This window comes from Thermobia domestica, chromosome 2 (assembly GCF_964235325.1).
Source record: "Thermobia domestica chromosome 2, izTheDome1.hap1.1, whole genome shotgun sequence".
NCBI classification, from domain to species: domain Eukaryota; kingdom Metazoa; phylum Arthropoda; class Insecta; order Zygentoma; family Lepismatidae; genus Thermobia; species Thermobia domestica.
The window spans coordinates 287470809-287495721 of record NC_137455.1 but is presented as its reverse complement, the minus strand read 5'-3'; the positions used below and the strand labels follow the sequence as shown (position 1 = coordinate 287495721).

The window sequence follows — 24913 nt, the reverse complement described above, 5'->3', positions numbered from 1 at the left end:
GCCTAATACTATGCTAATGATATGACAGAATTTGAATTAATACAAATAAAGTTACAAGGAGATGAACATTTGACTTTTTTCAAAAAAATGCTTGAATAAGTACCTCATCCACCTGCATAAATGGTTTTCAATAGATTCGAAGATACAATGCACAGCAGTTTGCCGTCCCAAACAGTTCTGGGGATATAGTAAAAACTGTTTAAGTTCGCAACACTGCTTACAATTATGCAATTCCGAGAACTTGTAATTATACCTACTAAAAAGTATTGTTGCAATGTTATAGAAGCAAAGTAAATTGAAAATCTTTTTAAAAGTTCCCACAAATATGCCATTTTAAGGAATATATCAAATTTTACCTTTTTTTCATATTTTCCAAATGGTTTCAGATATCAGCTTACTGTAAACGGCACTGTGATCTTTATATGTCTATTGAGAAACCATGCACGTAACTGGATATGAAAATTATCTCAAAACTTTTCGAAATAAAGTCTTTAAAAAAGTCAAATTTCGAATTCCTTGTAACTTTGTTTCTACTTGTTCGAAATATGTCATATGATGACTGCTGTACTCGACATTAAGGTACTTTGGATTGCATTACCATGTCCGCCTCACTTGCATTATTACTTTGTAGAACCCTCTAAAATTCGGTTGCTATTCGACGTTTGTGATACTGTAGCGTCCTTAATTTGCAACATTACGTAACAAGTGTGCTAATGTAAGTTTTCGTTTTATATGTAGATCTGAAATATGAAATAACCTGATGTAGTGTCTTTAAAAAAATAAAAAATTACATTGATTTGACAACACTTAATCTCGTGGTATCAGAGTATGCCAAACAATATCCCTTGCCGATTTCAGCATTTTTTCTTCATTACTTTTAGAAGTTATAAGGGCGTATCAAGATAAATGATACAACCTGTATATACTACGATATAATGAAGACATTAACACCCACGTTTTCGCTAAATACTTCACCACCGAGGGATTGAAAAGAAAAATATATATGGAAAAGTACCTATGAAGCGACCAGCTGGGCGTCATATTGGAATTTAGCCATGTGATAGTGTTGTCAAATTGGAGATTACGTTATTTTGTACGTACTGAAAAGATCATTGTAAAACTTCAATATTATTCTTTTAATTTTAAAAATAATAATAATAAAAGAAAGAGAACAAAAGTGAATTAAGGCCGTTCATAAAATCTTGCTGTAACCTCTTTAACATTTCAAGTAATACAACTACGGATAAGTAAATTGAAATATTCTAGTGCCATACCCTTGCGCGCAATAGAAAAATTATACGCAGATAGGTATTCAGGTTCACTGCGAGAATTAATTGTTTTAAATAAATGGAACCCCGTCGGGGTTTGTTGGTCTCCCACCGAGCGCCTCCCCAGGTGGGCTAGAAGGAGGCTCACCATATAAGGTGAGTACCGGAAATTACCGGGGTGGACCAAAACTAGCACTGCTGTCTTGCAGTAAGTAGAGAGATCTACAAAGACTATGCACAGAATACCAGTCAAAAGATTCCTGGTCCTTCCGATTGGGGGTTCTGTGCAGGGCTAACAACCCAACCAAGGAAAAAAGCTTTGTTGAGGATAAAAACAATGAAAGTAAACCTTACCGATGCCACATGGAATGTTAGAACTACTGCTTCCAGGAAAAGTGAACGAAATAGCAAGCGAGATGATAAAAAAGCAAGCGCTACAAGAAATAAGATGGCAAGGAAAAGGTCAGATAAACAAAAGTCAAAGCCAAATGTATTATAGTGGACCAAAAAAGAGAACGGGATAGTTTGGCACTGGATTTTTAGTATAGGAGAAACAAAACAAAAGGTATTGTAGTTCGAAGCAATTAATAACAGAATTAGTAGAATAATAATGAAGGAAATATTTCGAAACATGACACTAAGAACAATATAGCCCATGTGGTTCGGATTCCACGTTAATCAATAGGTCCCGTCTCATATAGCCTCGCTGCTGAAATGAACGTTAAACTGAAAATCAACTCAACTAATAACAATACATGCTCCGACAGAAGAAAAGGGGCAATTATATGATGTCACAGAAATTGAAGTTGAAAAAGCACTGAAATATAATATGCTAATCGTCTTGGGAGATTTCAACATAAACATAGAGAAAGAAGATTTTCAGAGCTAATATAAGAGAAAAGCTATGTAGAGTACAGAAACCCAAGAGACAAGCAAGAAAAGATGGAATAAAGAGAAATTACAGAAAGAAGAGTAACAACAGAGATATCAGAATATGGTGACAACTAAATTACAAGCAGAAAAAATGAGAGGACGATAGAAGAATAGAAAGAATAAATACAGCATTGAATAAAACCGCAGAAGAAATAATCGGGAAAACAGAAGAAGACGAGAAATGAAGAATGGTTCGATGAACAATGTAAGGAAGCAATACACAAATAGAACAAAGGAAGGCTAAAAATGATACAAAAAGAAACAAGACGTAGCTGTACCGATACGAAGAACTGAGAGCAACTGCAAATAGAATATGCAGGAAAAAAAGAACATGCTAAAACAGAAAATAGCTGAAATTGAATTATTAAGTCAACAGAGAAAAACAAAGAAATTCTATGCTGCAGTGAATAAACTCACAAGAAGTGTAAAATTGTAAAGTTAGTCTAAAAGAAAAACATTCAACTTCTTATTTAATAAACTCTACAATGAGAAACTAATTGTTGGTTAATAGAAAACGAAAAATACAAACACAGAAACTGTATAAATAATTTCCTCTTTCTTGCTACGCAATAAAATCAACTTTCTTTGAATTTCAGTGGAGCTTACATGAATCAAGTCAATAAAATTAAGATAAAATAGGAATAAGGAGAAAATAAAAGATCGTATATTCAAATTTGCTGTTGTATAACATATGCTTACCATGTACAGTTTCATTATCACAGTAATATACATAAGAAGCATTCGGATCAAGATTCCATGTAGAAGGATCTGGAATGTCTGTGTATTTATCTGTCTTTGGCAAGACCATATTCACTTTCCCGTATTTAGCTGCCTCTTTCGCTGCCTTAGCTGACCATGAGCCTGTAACAAAAAAAAAGTCTTACTACTATACTTTAGATCATAAACGCATAGATGAAATAAAATATTATATGTAAATAGAACTCAGAGAAATCCTATCTACTCGAAGTCCGCAATAACTGAAGTTTCCCACAAAATGACTATTCACAAAGTATAGATAAAACTCTCCACAAATGAGCATATACCTTTCTTTAGATTTAGAGTTCTCGAGTAGCGAATAGCTACCACGCAGATACTGTTGCCCTTGTTCTCATGGGTGAAGTACTGAATAGGACTAAAGTAACGACTGAAAATTCCTAATTCTCACTTATTTCAGAACTTAAAAATTTTCAAACATTTTCCTCCTGCCTTGTTAAACTTAACGCTACAACTTAATCCGACTCCGCATCAAATCGAATCTCGCATCAAATATCCAATCCATGCACAGAATATTTTCAGTATTATACACTAAATATACCACTAAAACCAACTTCGATCAAGGTCGCGAGGTTATGCATGCTAACAAGTAATTAAACACTATTGTTTCCCATACATTATTTGTTGTCAAGAATTCCTGAATACTATCGGAAAGACACAATGACGACGATACACATTACACCACTCATTGTGGTTATTAAAAGTTAAAAAGAAAGTCTTACTTATTCTTACCAGTAACAATATAATCTGCAGTTCCGGTTTTCGAAATAAGATTCAAAGCAACAGCTGCGAACAAGCCAGTGCCACCACCCTGGAGAAACAGGATCTTGTAGTTATTTGGCACGTTCCTACGAAAAACATAGATAAATGTATTTAAAATGTGATGATATTCTAGAAGCACATAATTCTTCGAAGTAACAAACGATACAGGAAATATGTTTGTCATTTTGAAGTGAATTAATCAATTTAGATCACAGAATTGGGATCAACTGACGGAAGTATGTAATGAATTCTCTATTCACTCAATAGCTATTTGTTAACAGAAGGTACATTCTACCCACGCTATTAGCAAGGAACGTCGTCATTTACGTCACGATCAATCAAGATTTTGTATGCTTTACAGGAAAATAAATCTTGGCAAAAGACCTACTCCAAATATAGTACACATAGCAGAAATGCTTCCTGTCTCCACAGCTATGGTCACAGAATTAAAAAGAAGAAATAAACGTGTGACAATCTTACTTGAATATATATACTGCGTTTCTAAACACATAATAATATATTGCTTTACTGTGTTAAACATCAATATATATTAATAGTTGGAACGAACGAATCCAGAAGCACGGAAAACTATTTACATGCATGCTAACAAGTAATGAAAACTAATAAGAAAAAGTAAAGAAAGAGTCGTGATGCAAGACAGAACTCACAGGACAACTGCAGGGCCGGAAAAGGAATAATTACTGACATGATATAACATATTGTAAAATTCTGTCTTTTATGGTAGAGCTAAAAGATGGTACATGGGAATTTAGACTTTTCCCAATCACCTGTTATTAGAAAAGCTTCTTCATATATACAGTAGTAATACATATTACAGCTGGTGAGCATATAGGAGCCCAATGACCAAGGGTCTTAGGACGACAGGAACTAAGGCTCTTGTGGCCGAGGTGTGTGTATGTATCTTTCAGAAACCAGGCGTTCTGAACCTCAGAGACCAGACGTCCTACAGTGTGGAAGTGATGATCAATCGATGGAGATTGATGTATTCTGTGATGTTCTGGTTCCTTTTATCCAGAAATGCTGTTGACTGCATTAATCTTCGTGATTTTCAATCGTTAACGATGTCGTCTTCATGGCTGTCGTCTGATGTTTGTTTACAGCCAGCACCTGGTGTTGGAAGCAGATGCAGAACTTTGAGAAAGTATGGAGTTATAACTGTATCAAGACTATGGTCCCAAACAATCCTACCTATTTGCCCATGATTCGGATGTGCTTGAGATCTGACGTTTCGTCAATTGACTCTTCCTTTTCTACATGTTCACCCATCTGCAATGTTGGTTTTTAGTTTAACGTCCCTTTCATCAGCGAGGCTATATGAGATGGGACCTACTGAGACGGATCGTAATCCTAAAAATAAATCCGGAATTATTAAATCAATATTATCCCTAATAATCTTCATCACTACCAGAACACAATTCATTTTTAGGATTATTAAGCTAGGGAGCAGACAAGGTTTGAAGGTACTAAATTTGGTGAGGCAACATTTTATTTCTTCACACAGTTTGTTTTTACACCTATGAACTTTGTCTTAATGCATCAGAACGATTTTAGACAGAATGCATCAGAACGATTTTAGACAGCTTTCCACGGCGATCTTATATTTTAATTTTTTTTTTTCACTTACACGTCTTAATAGTTCTCAATAGTATACTCCAATCACGTATCGCCGTTTGCTAAAGAATCTTATCATTCCATAAAACACTGGCCATCACCTTACCCCGAACAATCTCATATGAATATTTTGGGAGTGGAGATAAAGTGTGTTTTCTACTGCTTTCAAACCTGTTTTATTTCATGGTCAAAGTGATAAATCATATCCTGAATTACAAATTTTACTAAAACCTGTTTCTATCCTCTTTATAAAGATAAATGAGGTGATCAGAGGCGATCACTCGCTCACATTTTCCTGTTAAAAAAAAAAAAAAAAAAAAAAAAAAAAAAAAAAAAAAAACCTGTCTGGGGAGAAATCAAAATGAGTGGCGCAGGGGGTGTTTCAACTTGGAAGGGAAAGAGAAAGAAGTATGCTTGGAAAGAACACTGAACACGCTGTCGACTATGTTCAGCATTCAGACGCTTTGGAACCTGTCTCGCCAGTATTTTCCTCATACTTTGCCAAAGATTTGTGTTCAGCACTTTATCACAGGGCGTTCTAATATGTTATACGATATACCAATAGTTTCTATAACACACCAAAGGTCTTCAGTTATGCATTGCCATGACATGCATGACATCAATATTTTCTGGGTTAGTATGATTGAAGATGCACCGTAGCGAAATTCACCATCAATGAACGTCCCATACTTTTGTAAATCTGCAACTCAATCTCTCACACTAGCATTAGAAGTTGCACGGTTCCTCAACGACTGACAATATCAAAATGAATTTTGGGGGTTATATCCTTCTTGGAGAAGTACACAATAACAACTCACTTTTTTCGCCCGTTGTTATTTGATCATGCTTAATCACAGGGCATTCTATCGATTTGTCGGGCTTGGGGTAAAAGTAAATTGTAGGGCCAATGATGTGGGTGAGAATTACGCATTCATCATGAATAATTTTTTATGCTAGCTCGAACTATCCATATCAATTACAGTGATATTTCGCTAAATTTAACACGAAAGGACACTCTGAAGTATTCTTCTTTATTTCATTCTTCTGAGCTCTTTTTCACAGTAATAATAATAATAATAATAATAATAATAATAATAATAATAATAATAATAATAATAATAATAATAATAATAATAATAATAACTAACTCTATGGCCTATGGAACCCGGAGGTTCAATGCCGCGCTCGCGAAAGCTCTCCACTGACTTCTATCCTTAGCCAATTGGATCCAGTTTCTACTTTGTATTCCTATCTCTGTGAGATCCATCTTAATATTGTCCTCCCATCTGCGCCTAGGTCTTCCTAATGGTCGTTTTCCGATTGGTCTTCCACTCAAGACTTTGAAAGCGTTTCTACTTTCTTCCATTCTAGCTACATGACCTGCCCACCTAAGCCTCCTAGACTTGACGACCCGAACAATGTTGGGTAAACCGTATAAATTATGTAGTTCCTCGTTATGAAGTTTCCGCCATTCCCCATTCCCGTTCCTCTTGGGTCCGAATATTCGTCTAAGGATCTTGTTCTCAAATACTTTCAGTCTATGTTCTTCCCTCAGAGTAAGCGACCATGTTTCGCAACCATACAGAACAACATGCATGATTATCGTTTTGTATATTTTAAGCTTCAAATTTCTCGACAGAATTCACGACAAGAGATTTTGAACCGAATAATAACACGAATTCCCTGCTTTTAGTCGACATTTAACTTCTTCGTGAATATGATTTTCGTCTGTTAATACTGATCCTAGATATTTGAAAGTATCCACTTTATCAAAAGTATTATTTAATATTATAACGCATCCACAATTTGCCGTATTACGGTCCGGCCGCACTTCCATGTATTTAGTTTTCTCTGCATTTCTTTCTATTGTTCTTCTATCATCCCCTATTAAATTTACATCATCAGCATATGCCATAACCTGGTGAATACCGTTCAACTCTAGGCCCTGGTTGCTATCTTTGATTTTCTTTATAGCGTATTCAAGAACAAAGTTAAATAATAATGGCGACAACGCATCTCCTTGTTTCAGGCCATTTTCGACGTGAAATTTCGTGAACAAAAATTTTCCTACCCGGACTTTACTTTGGGATTTATTTGAACATATCTTAATTAATCTAATTAGATTTCTCGGTATTCCAAGTTCTGTAAGAACGATGTATAATGTTTCTCTCCTAACCGAGTCGTACGCCTTTCTAAGATCAATAAATAGTTGATGTAGCGGGGTATTGTATTCCCACTTTTTTTCGAGTATTTGGCGAATGGTAAATATTTGGTCGATAGTTGATCGATTTCGTCTAAACCCGCACTGATAATCTCCAATAATTTCATCTGCGTAGGGGGTCAATCTTGCTAATAGAATATTTGAAAGGATTTTATAGGATGTTGACAGAAAAGAAATGTCTCGATAATTATTACAGTCAGTTTTGTCGCCTTTCTTATGAATTGGAACAATGATTGATTCTTTCCACTCTTGTGGCAATTCTTCCTTGTTCCAGATAAGGAGAATAAGTTTGTGTATCTTGTTCCACAATTTTTCGCCACTAGCTAAAATTAACTCAGCCGGAATTTCATCTACACCCGGAGATTTGTGTTTATTTAATTTCTTTATAGCGGTTTCTACTTCTATTCGGTTGGATTCTGAAATATACGGTTCTGCGGTGTGTATCTCTTTTTCTCCACGCACATTAGTCTTTGACTGCGTGTTCAGCAAATCGTCAAAGAAATCGCCGTGTAACATGGGTTCCTGTCACCACGGCATGGCGCGTCGGATCGAGGATAAGGCCTCTAAATATAGAGGTTAGCTGCGAATATACTGAATAAGCAGTCGCGGACAGACGACTAGAAGTGGTCCTCCAGCTTGGGGGTTTGGGTAAGGCTAACAACCTCATCCTGTAAATAATAATAATAATAATAATAATAATAATAATAATAATAATAATAATAATAATAATAATAATAATAACTTGTTCAGAAATATTCACAAAAGCCTCGGACAAGGACTGATAACTTGGCACGACCTCAGCAAAAGAAAATGGACATGAGATTTGGAACTCTTGAGAGTATCGTGTTAGGGCATATTAGAAGTCGTGTTAGGGCAGGCGCGTTAAAATCCGTAACGAGTGAGTTAGAGAAATACAGGATGGACCTAGTAGGAGTTCAGGAAGTTAGGTGGGAAGGAAATGGATCTGTGAATTCCGGAAATTTTACGTTCTTTTACAGGGAAGGAAATAAAAATATCACCAGTTAGGAACAGGGTTTTTCGTTCACAAACGAATATTACCAGCAATTAAACGGGTTGAATTTGTTATTGACAGACTTTCTTTTATTACTCTGGAGGGACGGTGGTGTAATATTGTTTTAAATGCACATGCCCCAACAGAAGATAAGGATGACGATATAAAAGACAGTTTTAATGAAGAAGTGGAACGGATATTTGACCAACTCCCGCGATACCATATGAAAATTCTATTAGGGGATTTCAATGCAAAGGTAGAACGAGAGGATATTTTCAAACAGATTATAGGGAACGAAAGTCTGCATAAGGAAAGTAATAACAACGGTGTTAGACTCGTGAACTTTGCAACATCCAAAAACCTAATCGTGAAGAGTACAAAATTCCCACATCGCGACGTTCATAAATACACTTCGACATCATCAGACGAAAAAACACATAATCAAATTGATCACTTTTTAGTAGATAGAAGAAGGCAATTGATGTCCGGTCGTTTAGAGGGGCTGATTGTGACACTGATCACTACCTGGTAGCAGCGATAATACGAGAGAGATTATCGTTGAATAAAGATAATATTCAACGTCCGAAAACGGAGAGATTTAATTTAAAGAAATTAGAAGAGAGCCAGGTAAGAGAGGAATACCAGGTTGAAGTTTCGAATAGATTCTCGGTTTTAGAAGATTCGGAGTGCACTAGTGTTCAGGATACTTGGATTGAAATTAGAGATAGTATTAAAATTTTAGCAAAAAAATAAATAAAAATTAAAAAATTGGGACACGTAGGAACAAACCATGGTTCGAACAGGAATGCATTAAACTAGCAGAGAAGAGAAAACAGGCAAAATTACGGTGGCTACAAAATTCGAATGAAATAACTACACAAAATCTCGCAGATATCAGGCGGGAAACTTCCAAAACTTTTAGAACAAAGAAACGCGATTTTTGAAAGGTAAAATTAAGGAACTTGAAGATAATAGTAAAAATAAAAACATTCGGGACATGTATAAGGGGATCAGCGAATTTAAGAAAGGCTATCAACCTCGTGCTTATATATTAAAGAAAGCTGACGGTACAGTTCTCACTGATATGGATAGCATCTTAAATAAATGGAATAATAATAATAATAGTATAATCATTTATTCATTCATTCACTCCATAACATTACAGTGTAGTACTTGATATACGTTAAACAGCATTCATTACATTTTAAATGGCATCAGATCAATTTGAATTAAAACAAAATGGATATATGGACTCAGTGTCGTAGCAACAGGTTCTATTTCCTCCCTTATCTTCACAGAAAAACTGGAAGCTGTAGACATCTATGTAGCTCTTTCTGGTTTCAATTCTGATCCTCTTAGAACAAAAACTGTAGAAAGAATGTTTTCATATGGATTCAACGTCTGAAGAACAGACCTATCTTCGACGTTATGCCTCTATTGCAACCGGCACCTGAGCACAAAATTTACGGTCGCCAGGTCACCATTGGCGACTAAAAATTTACAGCTGGCGACCAGTGTTATGTAGGAGTGGTTTCTGCCTAAACTCACAGGGCGGCGCAGTTTCTGTTTCGCACGAAAATAATTGCCACTGAGTGAGAGAAAACGCGAAATGTGAAGTCTTCACAACGGACAAGGAAAGTGAACTCTTCACAACGTTGTAATTTGCCCCCTCCTATCCCACTCTCAATCGAAACGGTCTGCCTCCTGGAGCGTCAACGCGAGAGATTGTTTTCGCCTCTATTTCAAGCTAGAACAGCTGGGGGATAGCCCAGTGCCTAGAATAGATCAACTAATCACGTCACGATAAATAAATAAATAACAAAATAAGTAGAGCCTTTCTATTTCAAGTGTGCCCTCGGAAAATATGTGAAACAAACTTTTGCCCCACCCCCGCCGCCCTCTTCCTCTTTGCTTTGGGGAAAGAAGTGAATGACCTCGGCTGGGTAACCAATTTGTCATTCAGTCATTTGAATTTAGCGAGTGAAAATCGTAGGCTACTTAGAATGGCTCACAAGACAATGCAAAGCGAAGTCTGTGAAATAATTCATTGTGGTAATTGAAAGATCTCGGCCACAGCAACTTGTCCCTCCTCTTTCGAGGGAGGTACTATGGGAAAACACACATCGACATCAGTGCCAGCAGGTGCACACTTAAAATAGAAATAGAAAAAGCTCTAACTACATAAAATACTAATAGAGAGATTTGCGTTGTATACCGTTCAGTGCAGAGAGAGAGAGAGCGCGTTACACAAACGTGAAATCTTAAGGTAAGATATTTTTTAACATGAAAATGAATTGTCCAATTCAAAATTGATTATCCTGAATTAATTGTCTGGTTTTGAAATTTTATGCCGTAATGTATATTTTTCTTTTGTCAAACCACAGGCCGTTGGGGGAGGGGGCTCTCATAATTCGTACGTGAGATACTGGCGACCATAATTTTTGGAGTGGCGAATGCGTCTGAATTTGTAATTTTGCGCCCTGCGGCACTATGGATTACCACTTTCAGTTTTAATATTAAAAGCCATCTATGGTTTCGAAATCTACCGTTGTTGCACAATACGCAACGCAATCTATTTGTTCATTAAAAGGAAAAAAGAAAATGAAGTGAACAATACTTTAAGTTGTTAGTTAATAATACTAACAGAATTTGAAACATAAAATTACACACATACTGGATTTCTAAAAAAAATCTATTAATTACTTCCATTACTACTTTTATAATTACATTGTACTGTTTATTTGACCCAAGAGGGCCGAACATTAAAAGAAAGGAACTTTCCGTCGTAGTCATTTTCTTCTTATTAAGTAAATCCTACATCAATTCATATTTGAGGACGTCTTTGTTATTTCACTTTGAATAAAAATCAGTCAATTTAAGAGTTGTTGCTTTGTGTATGTTCTTAGATATTTACTTTTATTATTATTATTATTAGCTTTGAAAACTGCGTTCCCCAGATGCAGCTGTAATACAAATGGTGAGGTAAATGCGATAGGCTATTGTTATGTGATATTACAACAAGTCATATAAGATCAGTAACCAGCGCTGTAGCATTCGGTCTGACAACGACTGGACCGATCGCTCCAGTCTTAACGTAACATAATAAGTTATCGGTGAATTTACTTATTAAAATTCTTTTATACACAGTTTTCTCTTATATTGAATATGGGACAATCAGATTTAGAGTTCAATAATCTACATTCTTATCGAGTACACATGATTTTTTAAAACAAACTACCGTAAGTTTTAAATGGATACGCACCACAGTTACCGTATCTTTAACATAAGCTATGTTAATTCTATGATTATGTTCCGCGGTATTAATGGTAACATTTGTAAAAGCTACTTAGAAAATGATGGTTCAACATCTCTAAATATTTTAATTTCCAAAAATGAATCAGAAACAGAAAATTGTTACTTTTCCTAAAGAGCCTATCTCTTCCTATGGTGTCGAACTCATATAGCGCTTGTAGAGAGCGTGGCCTAACGTAGCTTTCCAAGTCCCTTATATCAATTATTAGTGCGTTTACCACTACTTAATTCGCTTTCTACTATTCGGAATAGATATAATTAATGCTTTTATATAAAAGGGAACGTGCATTGTTTTCCGTTCTTAGTATAAGGCCGTTGCTATTACGAGATTCCTCTAGGTTACACTGTCTTGCATCCATTCCGTATTCTAATTATCTCTGGTGTCGCAATTTTTTGACACTCCTTCACTAAAATTAGTTATATTATTTAGTAAAGAAATATACATTTATGTAGTGAACATATGCGTTACTATTACATAAGGTATTAAGAAAAACAGTGTGGTTCTCCAAATATTTATGAAGATATTTGTTATCCTTTATTTAATATTGCAACATTCTTAGATATTAAAACGCCAATTTATTGTAACAAATATCACAGCGAGTTCAATTAATTAACTTCCATGTTTTGCTCTTCCTATTAGGGAATATTATAAAGTGATTATACTTCGTCAATATAACCAGGGTTAGCAAAAACCATGGTTTTTATTGAAAAAAAAACAAAAAAAAGTTTTTTTTTTGGTTTAAACTTTTTTTTTTTTTTAAAATGGTTTGCTCCATATATTCATATCATATATGGACAGAAATAAGTTTGTTTCGCCTTGATGTTATTATGCAACAACCGGGTTATGCTGGAAGGGGTCACATAAGCTTCAAGCGGAATAAAAACCGCTTCTCGAGTTACATCCGAGAGAAACTGTCCTTCATTTGAACTCGGAACCAGGACTAATTGACCACAAATACGATACGTCTGCCGACTCACTCACAAAGGAATCCTGATAGAAATACGTTGTACTAATCTTTACATGCTTCTTCATATAACTGCCAAGAGTCATTTCAGAAGGACAAAAAGATAAACAGTTGCATAAGTGAAACCATTATACAGAATTACATATGGACAATTTCAAAGTACTACGGAGTACAGAAGAACTAATTTAGTTCAAGTTAGTTAACAACTTTTATTGGTCCAAATTAAAGAAATACAACTTAATTTGCATATCAGTAAGAAAAGTTATTAAAGATACGAATTATGTGAGTCCACTTTGGCTCAGACTCATTTATACATAAATAGATACCAAAGATACTTATTTCACTAAATGCCTCTCGCGGGGACTATATGGACCCCCCCCCACACACACACACACACAATGTACGGCATTTCTATGTATTTTATCAATAGTAAACATTGAAACGAAACAATATTTAGAATTTTTCTTTCATTGCAATTACATAACAATAATAACTACAAAAAAATCACAAAACAAACATTTATAAACTTATATATATATATATATATAAAGTTGCTTTTGTAGTATAATCTTTTTGAGTAATGAACGGGGAATTTAGGTCTGAATATACACTCGTGCTCATAAATTAAGGATAATGCGGATACATGGTGAAACAACGCTCTGGTGGGCGGTTTTCGGTTGGAAATCACCTCGGGGTATGACCATGCGGTGCATTTGACCATTCGGTGCGGTGCATGCGGTGCGGTCGTCGCACGGTGGCGTTGGCAGCAGTCCATATACACAGAGGTGTGTTGGTGCATGTCAGAGTACGGTGCAGCGTGTAAGTGTGCAGATGTTGTCAGACGTGCTAATGATGACTGTGTGTTGAAAATGGCTCAAAGAATACATATTGATGATGTTACGATTGGTAGAATAATAGGGCGACTGGAGGCTGGTCATACACAGCAGGTCGTAGCACGGGCCCTCCGTGTACCATAAAGTGTGATCTCAAGATTATGGCAACGATTCCAGCAGACAAGAAACGTGTCCAGGCGCTACAGTACGGCACGTCCACAGTGAACAACACCACAAGAAGACCGATATCTCACCATCAGTGCCCGCAGACGGCCACGGAGTACAGCAGGTAGCCTTGCTCGGGACCTTGCCACAGCCACTGGAACAGTTGTCTCCCGACACACAGTCTACAGACGACTGAACAGACTTGGTTTATTCGCCCGGAGACCTGCAAGGTGCATTTCACTGACCCCTGTTCACAGGAGAGGCCGTAAAGCCTGGTGTCAAGAACACAGTACATGGTCAATGGAACAGTGGTCCCAGGTTATGTTCACGGACGAGTCCAGGTATAGTCTGAACAGTGATTCTCGCCGGGTTATCATCTGGAGTGAACCAGGAACCAGATACCATCCCCATAATGTCCTTCAAAGGGACCTGTATAGAGGTAGTGGTTTGATGGTGTGGGGTGGGATTATGATTGGTTCACGTACACCCCTGCATGTCTTTGACAGAGGAACTGTAACAGGTCAGGTGTATCGGGACGTCATTTTGCATCAGTATGTTCGCCTTTTCAGGGGTGCAGTGGGTCCCACCTTTCTCCTGATGGATGATAACGCACGGCCCCACCGAGCTGCCATTGTGGAGGAGTACGGTGAAACAGAAGATATCGGGCGAATGGAATGGCCTGCCTGTTCTCCAGACCTAAACCCCATCGAGCATGTCTGGCATGCTCTCGGTCGACGTATCGCTGTACGTCTTCAAACCCCTAAGATACTTCAGGAACTCCGACAGGCACTGGTGCAAGAATGGGAGGCTATACCCCAGCAGCTGCTCGACCACCTGATCCAGAGGATGCCAACCCGTTGTACGGCCTGTGTACGTGTGCATGGTGATCATATCCCATATTGATGTCGGGGTACATGCGCAGGAAACAGTGGCGTTGTATAGCACATGTGTTTCTCAACTTATCACCAATACCGTGGATATCACCAATACCTTGGTACCGATATGTTTCGTTTGTTCGTATGTTGTGTTCACTATGTGCCTATGCTATTAGCGCCAGTTTTGTGTAGTGCCACGTTGTGTAGTACCACAATCTGCAATTATCCTTAATTTTTGAGCATGAGTGTAATACAAATAATATACGGGAGTGAAACGTGATAACCCACAAATGTGTGTTCATCAAGATTTTACAAACACTTACACTTTTACTACCATTTTTCGCTTTTTGGTTTAAACCAGCCAACCCTGATAACAATTCAACATTTTTTACTACTACTAGAAAGTATCGCTATTATACTTCAATTGACAACGTTGAGTTCAGAAGTGAATTGCATGCTAGTGGGCGTTGATGTTCCATCTGCACATTACGTGTACTGTGCAAACTGATGGCCCAAACACAAAATCTGACATTCACTTATCCGTCTCTGGTCTACAGTAATGTAATGCTAGACTTATTCGCAAACATTTTAATTTCCAAACTGCACTGTAGTTCCCATTCTTTTGTGTCTCAATCAATATCTCAGCATTGTCCTATTTCCGACAGAAGAAATTGTTATTTCATTTTAATATATTAAATTCAAATCTATTAATATAAGATAAATACTATTGCTTAAATTGCTTAAAAATTACCACTATACTTACAGGATTTCCCGAAGAGCTTGTTGTGCACTGTTGTTTATCTTCTCATAATCTGCCGACCGGTGGCTCATTTCCATTACACTAATTTGAGTGTTTCCATAGTAGACAAGCTCCTTCTGAACTTCCAATAAAACCTACACAGGCAGGAAATGGAATAAATCAGAATATATTTTACGATCATTATCATTATACAATTAATTGTATTATAATTGAGACCCGTTTATTTCGATTTGTGATTTAATTTTTTTTCGGTAAATTTTCTACTTCGTCGCAACTAAATTCCTGATGTGATTAACACTTTACGCTCACGAACATATACTACTGATGTTCTATTCGGATAAAAATTTTGCAACCAAGGTGATCCATATCAAGTATTTCAAGATTATCCTCTTATGTCATTCTTTTAAAACCTATTTTAAACAGCTCTTCTACTTCTTGTCTGCTCACTATGGCCTTTGATAAAAGAAACGAAAGAACTTTCATCTCAAAATACAGCAAAGCATTTTTGGTTTCACAGCCAGTCATTCTTCGGAATACAAAAAAGGTAACTGAGCTAGTATTTTATATAATTTGCAAAAATTTATAACAACTTATTGCGTGGAAATATACTTTAATTGTACTAATCTGCCTCAGCGATCTCTGGCGCCTTCATCAGTAGTTCTGGAAAACTCAAAGGAAACCCTTTCTTTACTTCTATATTATTTCGCTTTTTTCTTTTTTTGTGATTTGGTTGGCTTGGAGTTTAGCAACTCTTTCAGCACCGAGGCTGTATGAGACGTGGAACTACAGCTTAACGTAGGATCCAAATCACATGACTCCTCAATGAGACTCCCATCTGGGTCTCCTGCACCGAAGACATGTACACTAATCACATAACCACCAGTAATTCAGTGCACTTTTCTCGTATGTCCAGTTGAAAAATAGCTAATAAGGTACCTTTGTAATTGTAAATCACTTGCACTCGAATAGAAAATGTGTTTTGACCTGCACATAGGGTTCAAAGACTCATCCGTTCCATATATATATATATATATATAGAGAGAGAGAGAGAGAGACAGAGAGTGTTTCCCATCATTTATAAGTTGGAGGCAACTTTATAATGTGAACTGTTCAGCAACTTAAGGTTTTTATTTATTTATTTATTTTTTAATCTACATTGACGAAGACAACAGTGGTTCGTTGAAAAAGCCTACCGTTGTCTAATACTACAGCATACTTATAGGAGGATTTTTTTCTTTATATGTGCCCAACATTACCTATTACTTGAGTTCATATGAAGTTTCAATTTAGCTCATTTCTCACAAAAATACAAAGCGACATCATCGCTTTAAATTCTTTGTAGGTACAAAAATTAAAGTTAGCTAGCATTGTTATAAAACAGTTACAATATAAGATTTTTGAGGAGAAAAAAAAATGTAATGTACTATAGATACGCTGACGATAGTCCTAGTATATTGAACAAATGATCATTTACAGATTGCTCTAAAATCAAATTTACACTTAAACACGACAAAAATGACAGCTCAAATTTCATAAATCTGACCTTCAGAATAACAAATTTTTCGCAAAAATATCTATTTATTGAAGTTTAGTATCCCTTTATAGTACCAAGGCTGTATGAGACGTGGACGTACAGTTCAAGGCCGAACTACTGTAATGCGTTCAAATGTCAATGATCTCCCATCGGGAATCGAACTCAGGACCAATTGCATAAAAGGTGCACGCGCTAAGCACGACCATCGGGAAGGCTAAAAGCTTTTTAGAAAATCTATATCTTCGGATTTCTAGATTATAATTATATCCACTCACTCATCTTTGGCTAAATCTTTTTAAAGGTATTCAGATTGGCATATAAGAACTGAAGTACATAATATGTACTTCAGTTATTAGATGCCAATCTGAATACCTTTAAAAAGAGATTTAGCCAAAGATGAGTGAGTGGGGGGTAATATTCTTACCTTCACAACTAGAAAAGAATGGATAGTACTCTAGGGACACTATGGATAAATAAATATTACGAAAAAAAAAAAAAAAAATCGATAATTGATAAACCAACAAGGTGTTACTCAAGTCCAATTTGATTAGGTCCAAATCGCTTTTTAAGTTTGAACAAAGTTGCGAAGAAATATAGTTTTAAGTTGGCTGCAAACCACGCATAAACAATGCAAGGCAGGTTACGGGCTACACAAATTATTTTGTTAAGAATTTGTACCTGCATGTCTACCGAAATATTTGTTAATACAACGGGTGAGCAAAATCGGTTTTCTCCAAAATCAATTTACGTTTTCACCGAAACTGTATTTGATAGAAAATCAAGTCTTTTTTTTTTTTTTTTTAATTCTTCAAAAACCATTTTTGGTTTTCAAAAAAACGAAAATATTGTTTTTGTATCCACTACTAGTTCATACATTGGTGTGATCAAGAGGAATGCAGGAACAAGGGTAAAAGTGGAAAATATTAGAGGTGACAGAGCAAGATACACTTTCTTGCCTTTGTGAACATCTACATACATCTGAACATGAGATAATACATCTAAACTTAAGATAAAGCCAAAATTATTCGATAAACGTTATCACATGTCAAAAGAAATCATATTACACTAGTATTCAACACGCAACGTTAAATGTGAATGAGAACGACCCTGATAAGAACTAGAATGTTGTTATAAACAGTTTCATGTAGCCACTTTTAATGGTTATCTGAAGTTTCCGGTTTAGATTCAGATGTTACATGAAGGAGCATTATCTTTATACTGTGGAATTTGGTAACAGTGAAGATCTGGACATTCTTGCACAATTAATTAATTCATTCCCGAATTTTATTCTTGAAGAATTTGTTAGAAAAGTACAGTGTTGTAAATAATATTTTTATTCTTGTTTATAAGAATAATTTAGCAAAATATATAAAAAAAAGTAGATCATAAAGAATTAACTGCACTAACTGGTTTGTTTTGTGAGGAGGGGCTAAATTGAACTTCATGTCAATTCAAGTAGAAGTTTCTCATTTCCCAGATTGACCGACGAAAGCAGCAGGCACGCTGCTGAAATTATTTCAACATTGAGTTTCATTATAAGTGAATAAGCAGTTTAAATAGTTATCATTTTAATATATATACATCCAAAATGATATCCGTAAAGCATAAAAGTAACTTTATTATAATTTTCAATGCTTCAGCACTGAATGTTCTAATGGTGAAGAATGAAAAAAGACACATAAAGCGACGAAATGATAAAACCGAACAATGGGCAACAAACAGAAGCGTCCCGAGAAACCCATGCAGATGATATGAAGGAATATGGTATAAAGAAAAGAAAAAATCCTCTGATCCCGTCATGATTAATTCCACGTCAAAGAATAATTAATGTTTCACATAGTTACGTAGTGGTATTTTCTTTTACTGAAAAATTTTCGATTAATGACATTAGTTGCTTCTTTATATATAAAGTTAATAGTAATATATAAGACTACAGTGATTTGATCTTACCATCTGCTAAGTTCGCTCCTTCGTAACAAAAGGATAAACAAGTTTGGCAATGGGCACAGATTTTTTTCCCTGGGACGACAATGACGGGTGGATGAAATTACTTACAAATCAAATATTATGATTTCTTCTACTTAGAACAAATGCTATGATTCCTTTGACTTAAAAGAAAAAAAATGCCATACATAATAATCAACGAATTATCGCAGTTGATTTACAATGAAAAGGATCCTATTTAATCAAACAATGACAATATTCATAATAATCAACCAATAATCTTCACTATTTTCCAGTTGAAGACAACAGTTACGTTGTCGAAATAATTTAGGTAAAAATAAACTCTGGAGCACGTACAACGTTAGTATTAAATTAGACTAAGAAATATGCTCATTGCGTTGCGTTCGCTTTCAATTTTAACTACGACACGTTACTGGTCATTCAGCTTTTTCACCACTTCAATTCTACACTCAAAACTGCACTCAGGCAAAAGGTTCAAGTGAGTTTCCAACGTTTTAAACGTCGAACAGTAATGTACAGTACTACAGTCAATTCTAGCAGAATACGGTTGGTAAGGTTGGACAGTAGGGCTAGCTCCTGAGAACACTGCCATTTGTTAACAAGCGTGGGATGTTGTCCTTTATATTGAATTACTGTGGAAATAAAATGACATGTCATAGTAGTTGTATGTGTCACGTGACGCTATGCCTAATTTTTGTATAATGCCTGGGTGCTATTAACTAATTTTATTTAGTGTAGCTTACGCAGTTTAATACTGACGAAGTAACTTTTTATGGCAATTTTCAATGTCATTAGCTTTGAAAAATATATTTACGCAAATGAACTGACAATGAGGAATGGTACGACCTCAGGCCATTTTGTATTGTATGGATGTTTGTTATGACAAATAATTTACTCAAATGGAATAGTGCTCCAGAACATTATGAACTAAGCAAATACAGATTTACATACAGGATAGTTTGCTAAGTTTGACATCAATATACAAGCTTACTTTTCTTTTTACAATGAATTAATACCGTAACATTTTTCGGAAAAGTTCATCAAAATATATATATTCTTTACATACGTTCAGTTACAACATTACATAAGCACACACTGCTTAAAAACTATATGTTCTTTTATTGTAATCCGTACATTATTTAGTTAAAGTACGCATTTACGCACTTTCATGAAAATGAATAATAAAATTCTCATTTATCCTTATTTGCGTAGTTTAATTTATACTTAGAAATATTTCGTCTGCACAACCGCTGTGGATATCCTCAGGCAAGTTGCTCGGAGTTTTACTGGAAAATAAAACTAAAGAACTGGCCTGAGGATATACATAGCAATAGTGAAGACGAAATGTTGCTACGTATAAAAAAAATCACGCAATAACAATTTTGTTATTCAATTTCGTACAATGTTACTTGTAGTAACATTTATCTTTTGCTCTAATATTTTGCCCCACCGCTGGTCTAATGGTTAGCACTTACACGTTTGGTTAGTGGCCTAAAAGTTATAATCATTAACTATTTTTTTCCTTCTGCCTTCTTTTATTATTATTATTATTATATTGAAAATACTATTGTGATTTGAAATAAAAAAGCCATATAATTTTATTTTTATGTTCTTTCCTGGTGCAAGTTTAAGGACAGTATAATTTTGTGAAAGACATGTTAATAAGAAAATATTTCTTTACGTTACAAAAATACATTAAACATAAGGAGAAAACGAAAGTTACGTGGTTTCTCACAGAACAATGTAAAATTCTTGCAGTGGATGATCAAGAATCAAAAATTCTTTCACTATATATTTTTTATCTGTCGGAAAAAAATCTACTGGTCGACGAAAGACTGGACACTTTTGGTATTAATGAAATTCAGGGAAAACACAATTTGCAAAAATCATCTCCTAACGCCTTACAAACTTGAATGCTAGGGTTTCCAGTTTTAAAAGTTTTAGATAAGCTGAGAGAGTCCAACACTTCGAGTATATATATATCAGGTGCAAGTTTTAAATATACTGACCACTGAATTTAGTGACTCCGTCTCTATTTTAAGGTGTAACAACCAAGACTTTAAATAGTGCCCACCCCAGTGACTTGGACGTCTAACCTGTGCTACTAGACTGTATGATCCCACTCCAGGTTCTACAATATCCAGTAAGCTAACCCCTGTCCGGAAATATATCTAAAATATAAAGTTATTAATAGAACACCAGCTTTTAAGGTATTAAGTGACGAATTTTGCATTACGGCATTAAATAAAGGTGTATCATGTCATTATATCAAAATATTTTCGGGGTATGTTTAGTACAAGGGGTCCAGAAGCACGTATAAAACACAAAATTTACAGGAGAAATGGGTGATGCAAGTGCTTAGACGTAACATAACATAACCAAATCTAACCTAACCTAACATAAACTAACGTAAGCTAACCTGAACTAACCTAAACTAACGTAATACTAGTAGAAATAAGCGAAATTCTATGATTTTTTGGAAAATTATGCGGGACTCCTACACTAATATAACGTAAACTAAACTAACCTAACGTAACTTAAACTAACCTAACGTAACTTAAACTAACCAATCCTACCCTAAACTAACCGAATGTGAACAGAAATTACCAAAATTTGCAACATTTTTTAGAGAAAAGAGCTGGACCCCTTCTGCTAAACATAGGCCATATTTTCTAGTAGTGTTTTTATTTTTAACCTTATTCTGAACTCCTTAAATAAATAAATAAAACTGAACCAGGACCTTTTACTTTAACGCCCTAATAAAAAGACATTAAGAACAAATAATAAAGAAACTAAGTCTAACAATAAGAAATTATATAAAAAGCAATGAGTTGATCAGTACGGGACTGTATACCTAATTTTGGGCCACCCTGTGTATATAGAAATATTGCTTGTAGTATTTTTTTTTTCTTACGAGTAATCGCTTTAATGGCATTGAAGTTCGGAAGTATAATGTTTATGGCATCTAAATTAGCAGGCATATTGGTGGCCGTACGAAATCAGTGTACAGGCGCCACGGAAATAAAGTCTAAAAGGTGTTACGAGATAATCAGTGAAATATATGTAATTTTTGAATATTTATTTCTATGAAACTTTACCTGTTTCAAGAGAGATATCGAAATATTTCGGTTGTATTACTTCGAATCCGAGTCGTTCCATATTCTTACTTTGTACGGATACGTTGATCACATGGATTAACTACTTGGAACTTACAAAAAAAATTGTGGGCAAAATACGGTGTAAAATATTTTTCGTGAAAGAATGAGAGTGTGAATATTAAGGTTAGTGTAAAGGGACAAGTTTTGCCAATAGATGTCACTACAGTCTTTGTATATCTCCCGTGTATTTTTTACCTTAATCGAAAATATACAATTTCTTTTATACATTTCAATCTAGAGACTTCAAATTTTTAGAGAAGGAACTTCATAACCTATTAAAGGGAACAATCCGTACCGATATTTTACTTAGAATTTTCTTCATTGTTGCAATAATTCCATGCCATTTCAACAATGAAGAAAATTCTAAATAAAAAATCGGCACGGAATATTGCCTTTGATAGATTATGAAGTTCTTTTTCTAAAAATTTGAAGTCTGTTGGTTGAAATTTGTAAGAAACATCGTGAATTTTCGTGAAAGATAAAAAATACATGGGAGAGATACGAACATAGTAGTGCCATCTATCGGCAAAACTTGTCCCTTAAGTAATTAGTATTAGTGCACAGCATATTGAAATTGTGCTCTTCCACTACCCTCGTTTATGTGTGTACCTACCGTCGTTGACGCGCCTGTTCCCTACGGCCGCACCCCTTCGCTACCGATTGGGCCCTTCTGTTGCTCCTGCCCTGACTCGGGTGGATAGCATTAATGTTTTAGTGGCCACCTTGCACAAGTTGGTCCGTGTTTTATGCACTGAAGTTTTTATGCCATAGTGCACACTTTATTTATACCGAGGCCTCTTGAAGTCAATCTGCAAGTAGAATGGAGCTCCTCCTTTTGTGCATGTTCTACTAAAAGAAATGAAATGAAATCTTACGTACCACGATTATGCCGGTTAGGCTAAAAGGAGACGTTGATTATGAGAAATGAATGAAGTAAGTGGGAAGAAACGGAAGAACCCCGAGAAAACCCACGAGCACGCTGTTTGTCCACCGCAAAGTCCACACGGCGCGAGATGGGATCGAACTAAGGACCCCAAGCATTGGAGGTGAACGCTCTATCACTGAGCCACCGCGCACCTGTTTGCTAAAAGAAATACAAAGTTCTAACCTAACCTGAAAATGTAAGAAATATGTCAAAATTTGGTAGAACAGTCTGCTTGAGTAGTGCCCTTATGCCGAATAAACCTACACTACCTACGTTCTTCGATTTTTCTTTAACTTACCCAATTCCACATTGATAAAGTAATCTTACCTCTTCTGGCAGCTTGGCAGGTCCGGCACCAAAATTTATAACTTTTGAATTAGACATATTAAAATTACTACCAAAAGGGAGAATCTAATTTAAAATACACGAAGTCTAATTAATTCAGCAACTAATAACACAATAACAACAATAATAATGAATAAATTAAGAGGGAACAACTAACTACCACACCAAGCGGAGCTTAACACAACACGCAAGATGTGCTCAGCGTTATGCAATTGTTCATGCAATATTAGTTACGTCAATTAAATTAACCAATAATATCACTTTTATATGTTAAGCAATTAGGACTGTTCGATTTCTTAAAATTAAACTTATCGTTTATAACAGTATTGTTATTAGGCAATAGTAAACTTGGGAAAAAGTCATTAAATTGCCTTAAACTTTATCTATAGGCCTAGATAATAAGAAAACTTAGGCGTATGCTCAAAATTATATAAAATTGGAAGGCAGTGGCGTAGCCAGACGATCGAAGGGCTGTCGGGCCGTAGGATTGCCAACTGGCCGGTATTTTACCGGCCTGGCCGGAAATATTGCTGTTATTTGATTAAGGTCGGTGATCTTTACAAATTTCTTACCAGTCTCTCTATGACTGTTATTTTGAAATTTGTAATCCAGAATAGAACATAGAAGTTCTTCAATAGTAGGGTAACCAAATTACTGACTTGAAAAAAGAGGACGCTTTTCTAAAATAACGTGGTCCAAAATATTATATACCTATAGTAATTGCCGTACACCGAAAATAACTTTATTTTGGACTTAGAGCGTTGCCTATGATCGTTTCAAGTATAATAAGCAATATCACATACTATTGTTAGTTACGTGAATATAGACTAGACCAAAATTTTTTAGCGTTTTACTAAACAATTTATTTAAAAAAAAGTCTAGAAAGTGAATTCACGGGTACAATACGGATACAAACCACTTTTAGAAACAAACAATTGAAGTGAAAGGGAAAATAGAAACTATTTGTGTAACAGAAATGCATACTTTTGTCAAAATATTTATGAAGATAGTAACAAGGACTTCCGTATTGACGTCACAGAAAGCAACCTTTTGTGGTTAGGATAGTCCAGAAATAGAGAACAGAAAGATGTAAAGTGAAAAACAAATTGTGTACTATATAAGGTCTGGCAAATCCTTAAGATTTGCTTTTAATCGACGAGACATTGCTATTCGCGTTAACCGAGTTGTTAGTCATGAGTCATTTATTTGTCTGGTTATGCTATTATTGGAACGCTGTATGGATACAATCATGTAAGTTAGAATAATCCTTTATTGATTTCTAATAAGCATGAAATGATCAGCAGTAGTAGCATTGGTCCAATTTGTATTTCTCACGCACCTTATGCCTTTGTACCAGGACTCATACTTAGGTTTATTGAGATTTATATTTGTTGTCACAAATTAACTCTTGGTTTTATTATGATCATTATTAGATCACCTGAATCAATATAAAATTTATTGAGAATGACAGGAG

General features: G+C 35.5%; 1 protein-coding gene across 2 annotated transcripts in view; it reads right to left on the bottom strand.

Moving 5' to 3' along the window:
• Nucleotides 1-23667, bottom strand: part of LOC145678549 (phosphoserine aminotransferase) — a 35208-nt gene extending 11541 nt beyond the window's left edge. Inside the window, exons 1-4 of one of the 2 annotated variants that reach the window (XM_081748831.1) lie at nt 23422-23667; nt 15516-15646; nt 3708-3823; nt 2901-3062 (exon numbers count right to left, since the gene is read on the bottom strand). In XM_081748831.1, coding sequence (XP_081604957.1) covers nt 2901-3062; nt 3708-3823; nt 15516-15646; nt 23422-23478 — 466 coding nt within the window. In that variant the 5' untranslated portion in view covers nt 23479-23667. The other variant, XM_081748833.1, reaches the window with a different exon arrangement.
• Nucleotides 23668-24913: the final 1246 nt, after the last annotated feature.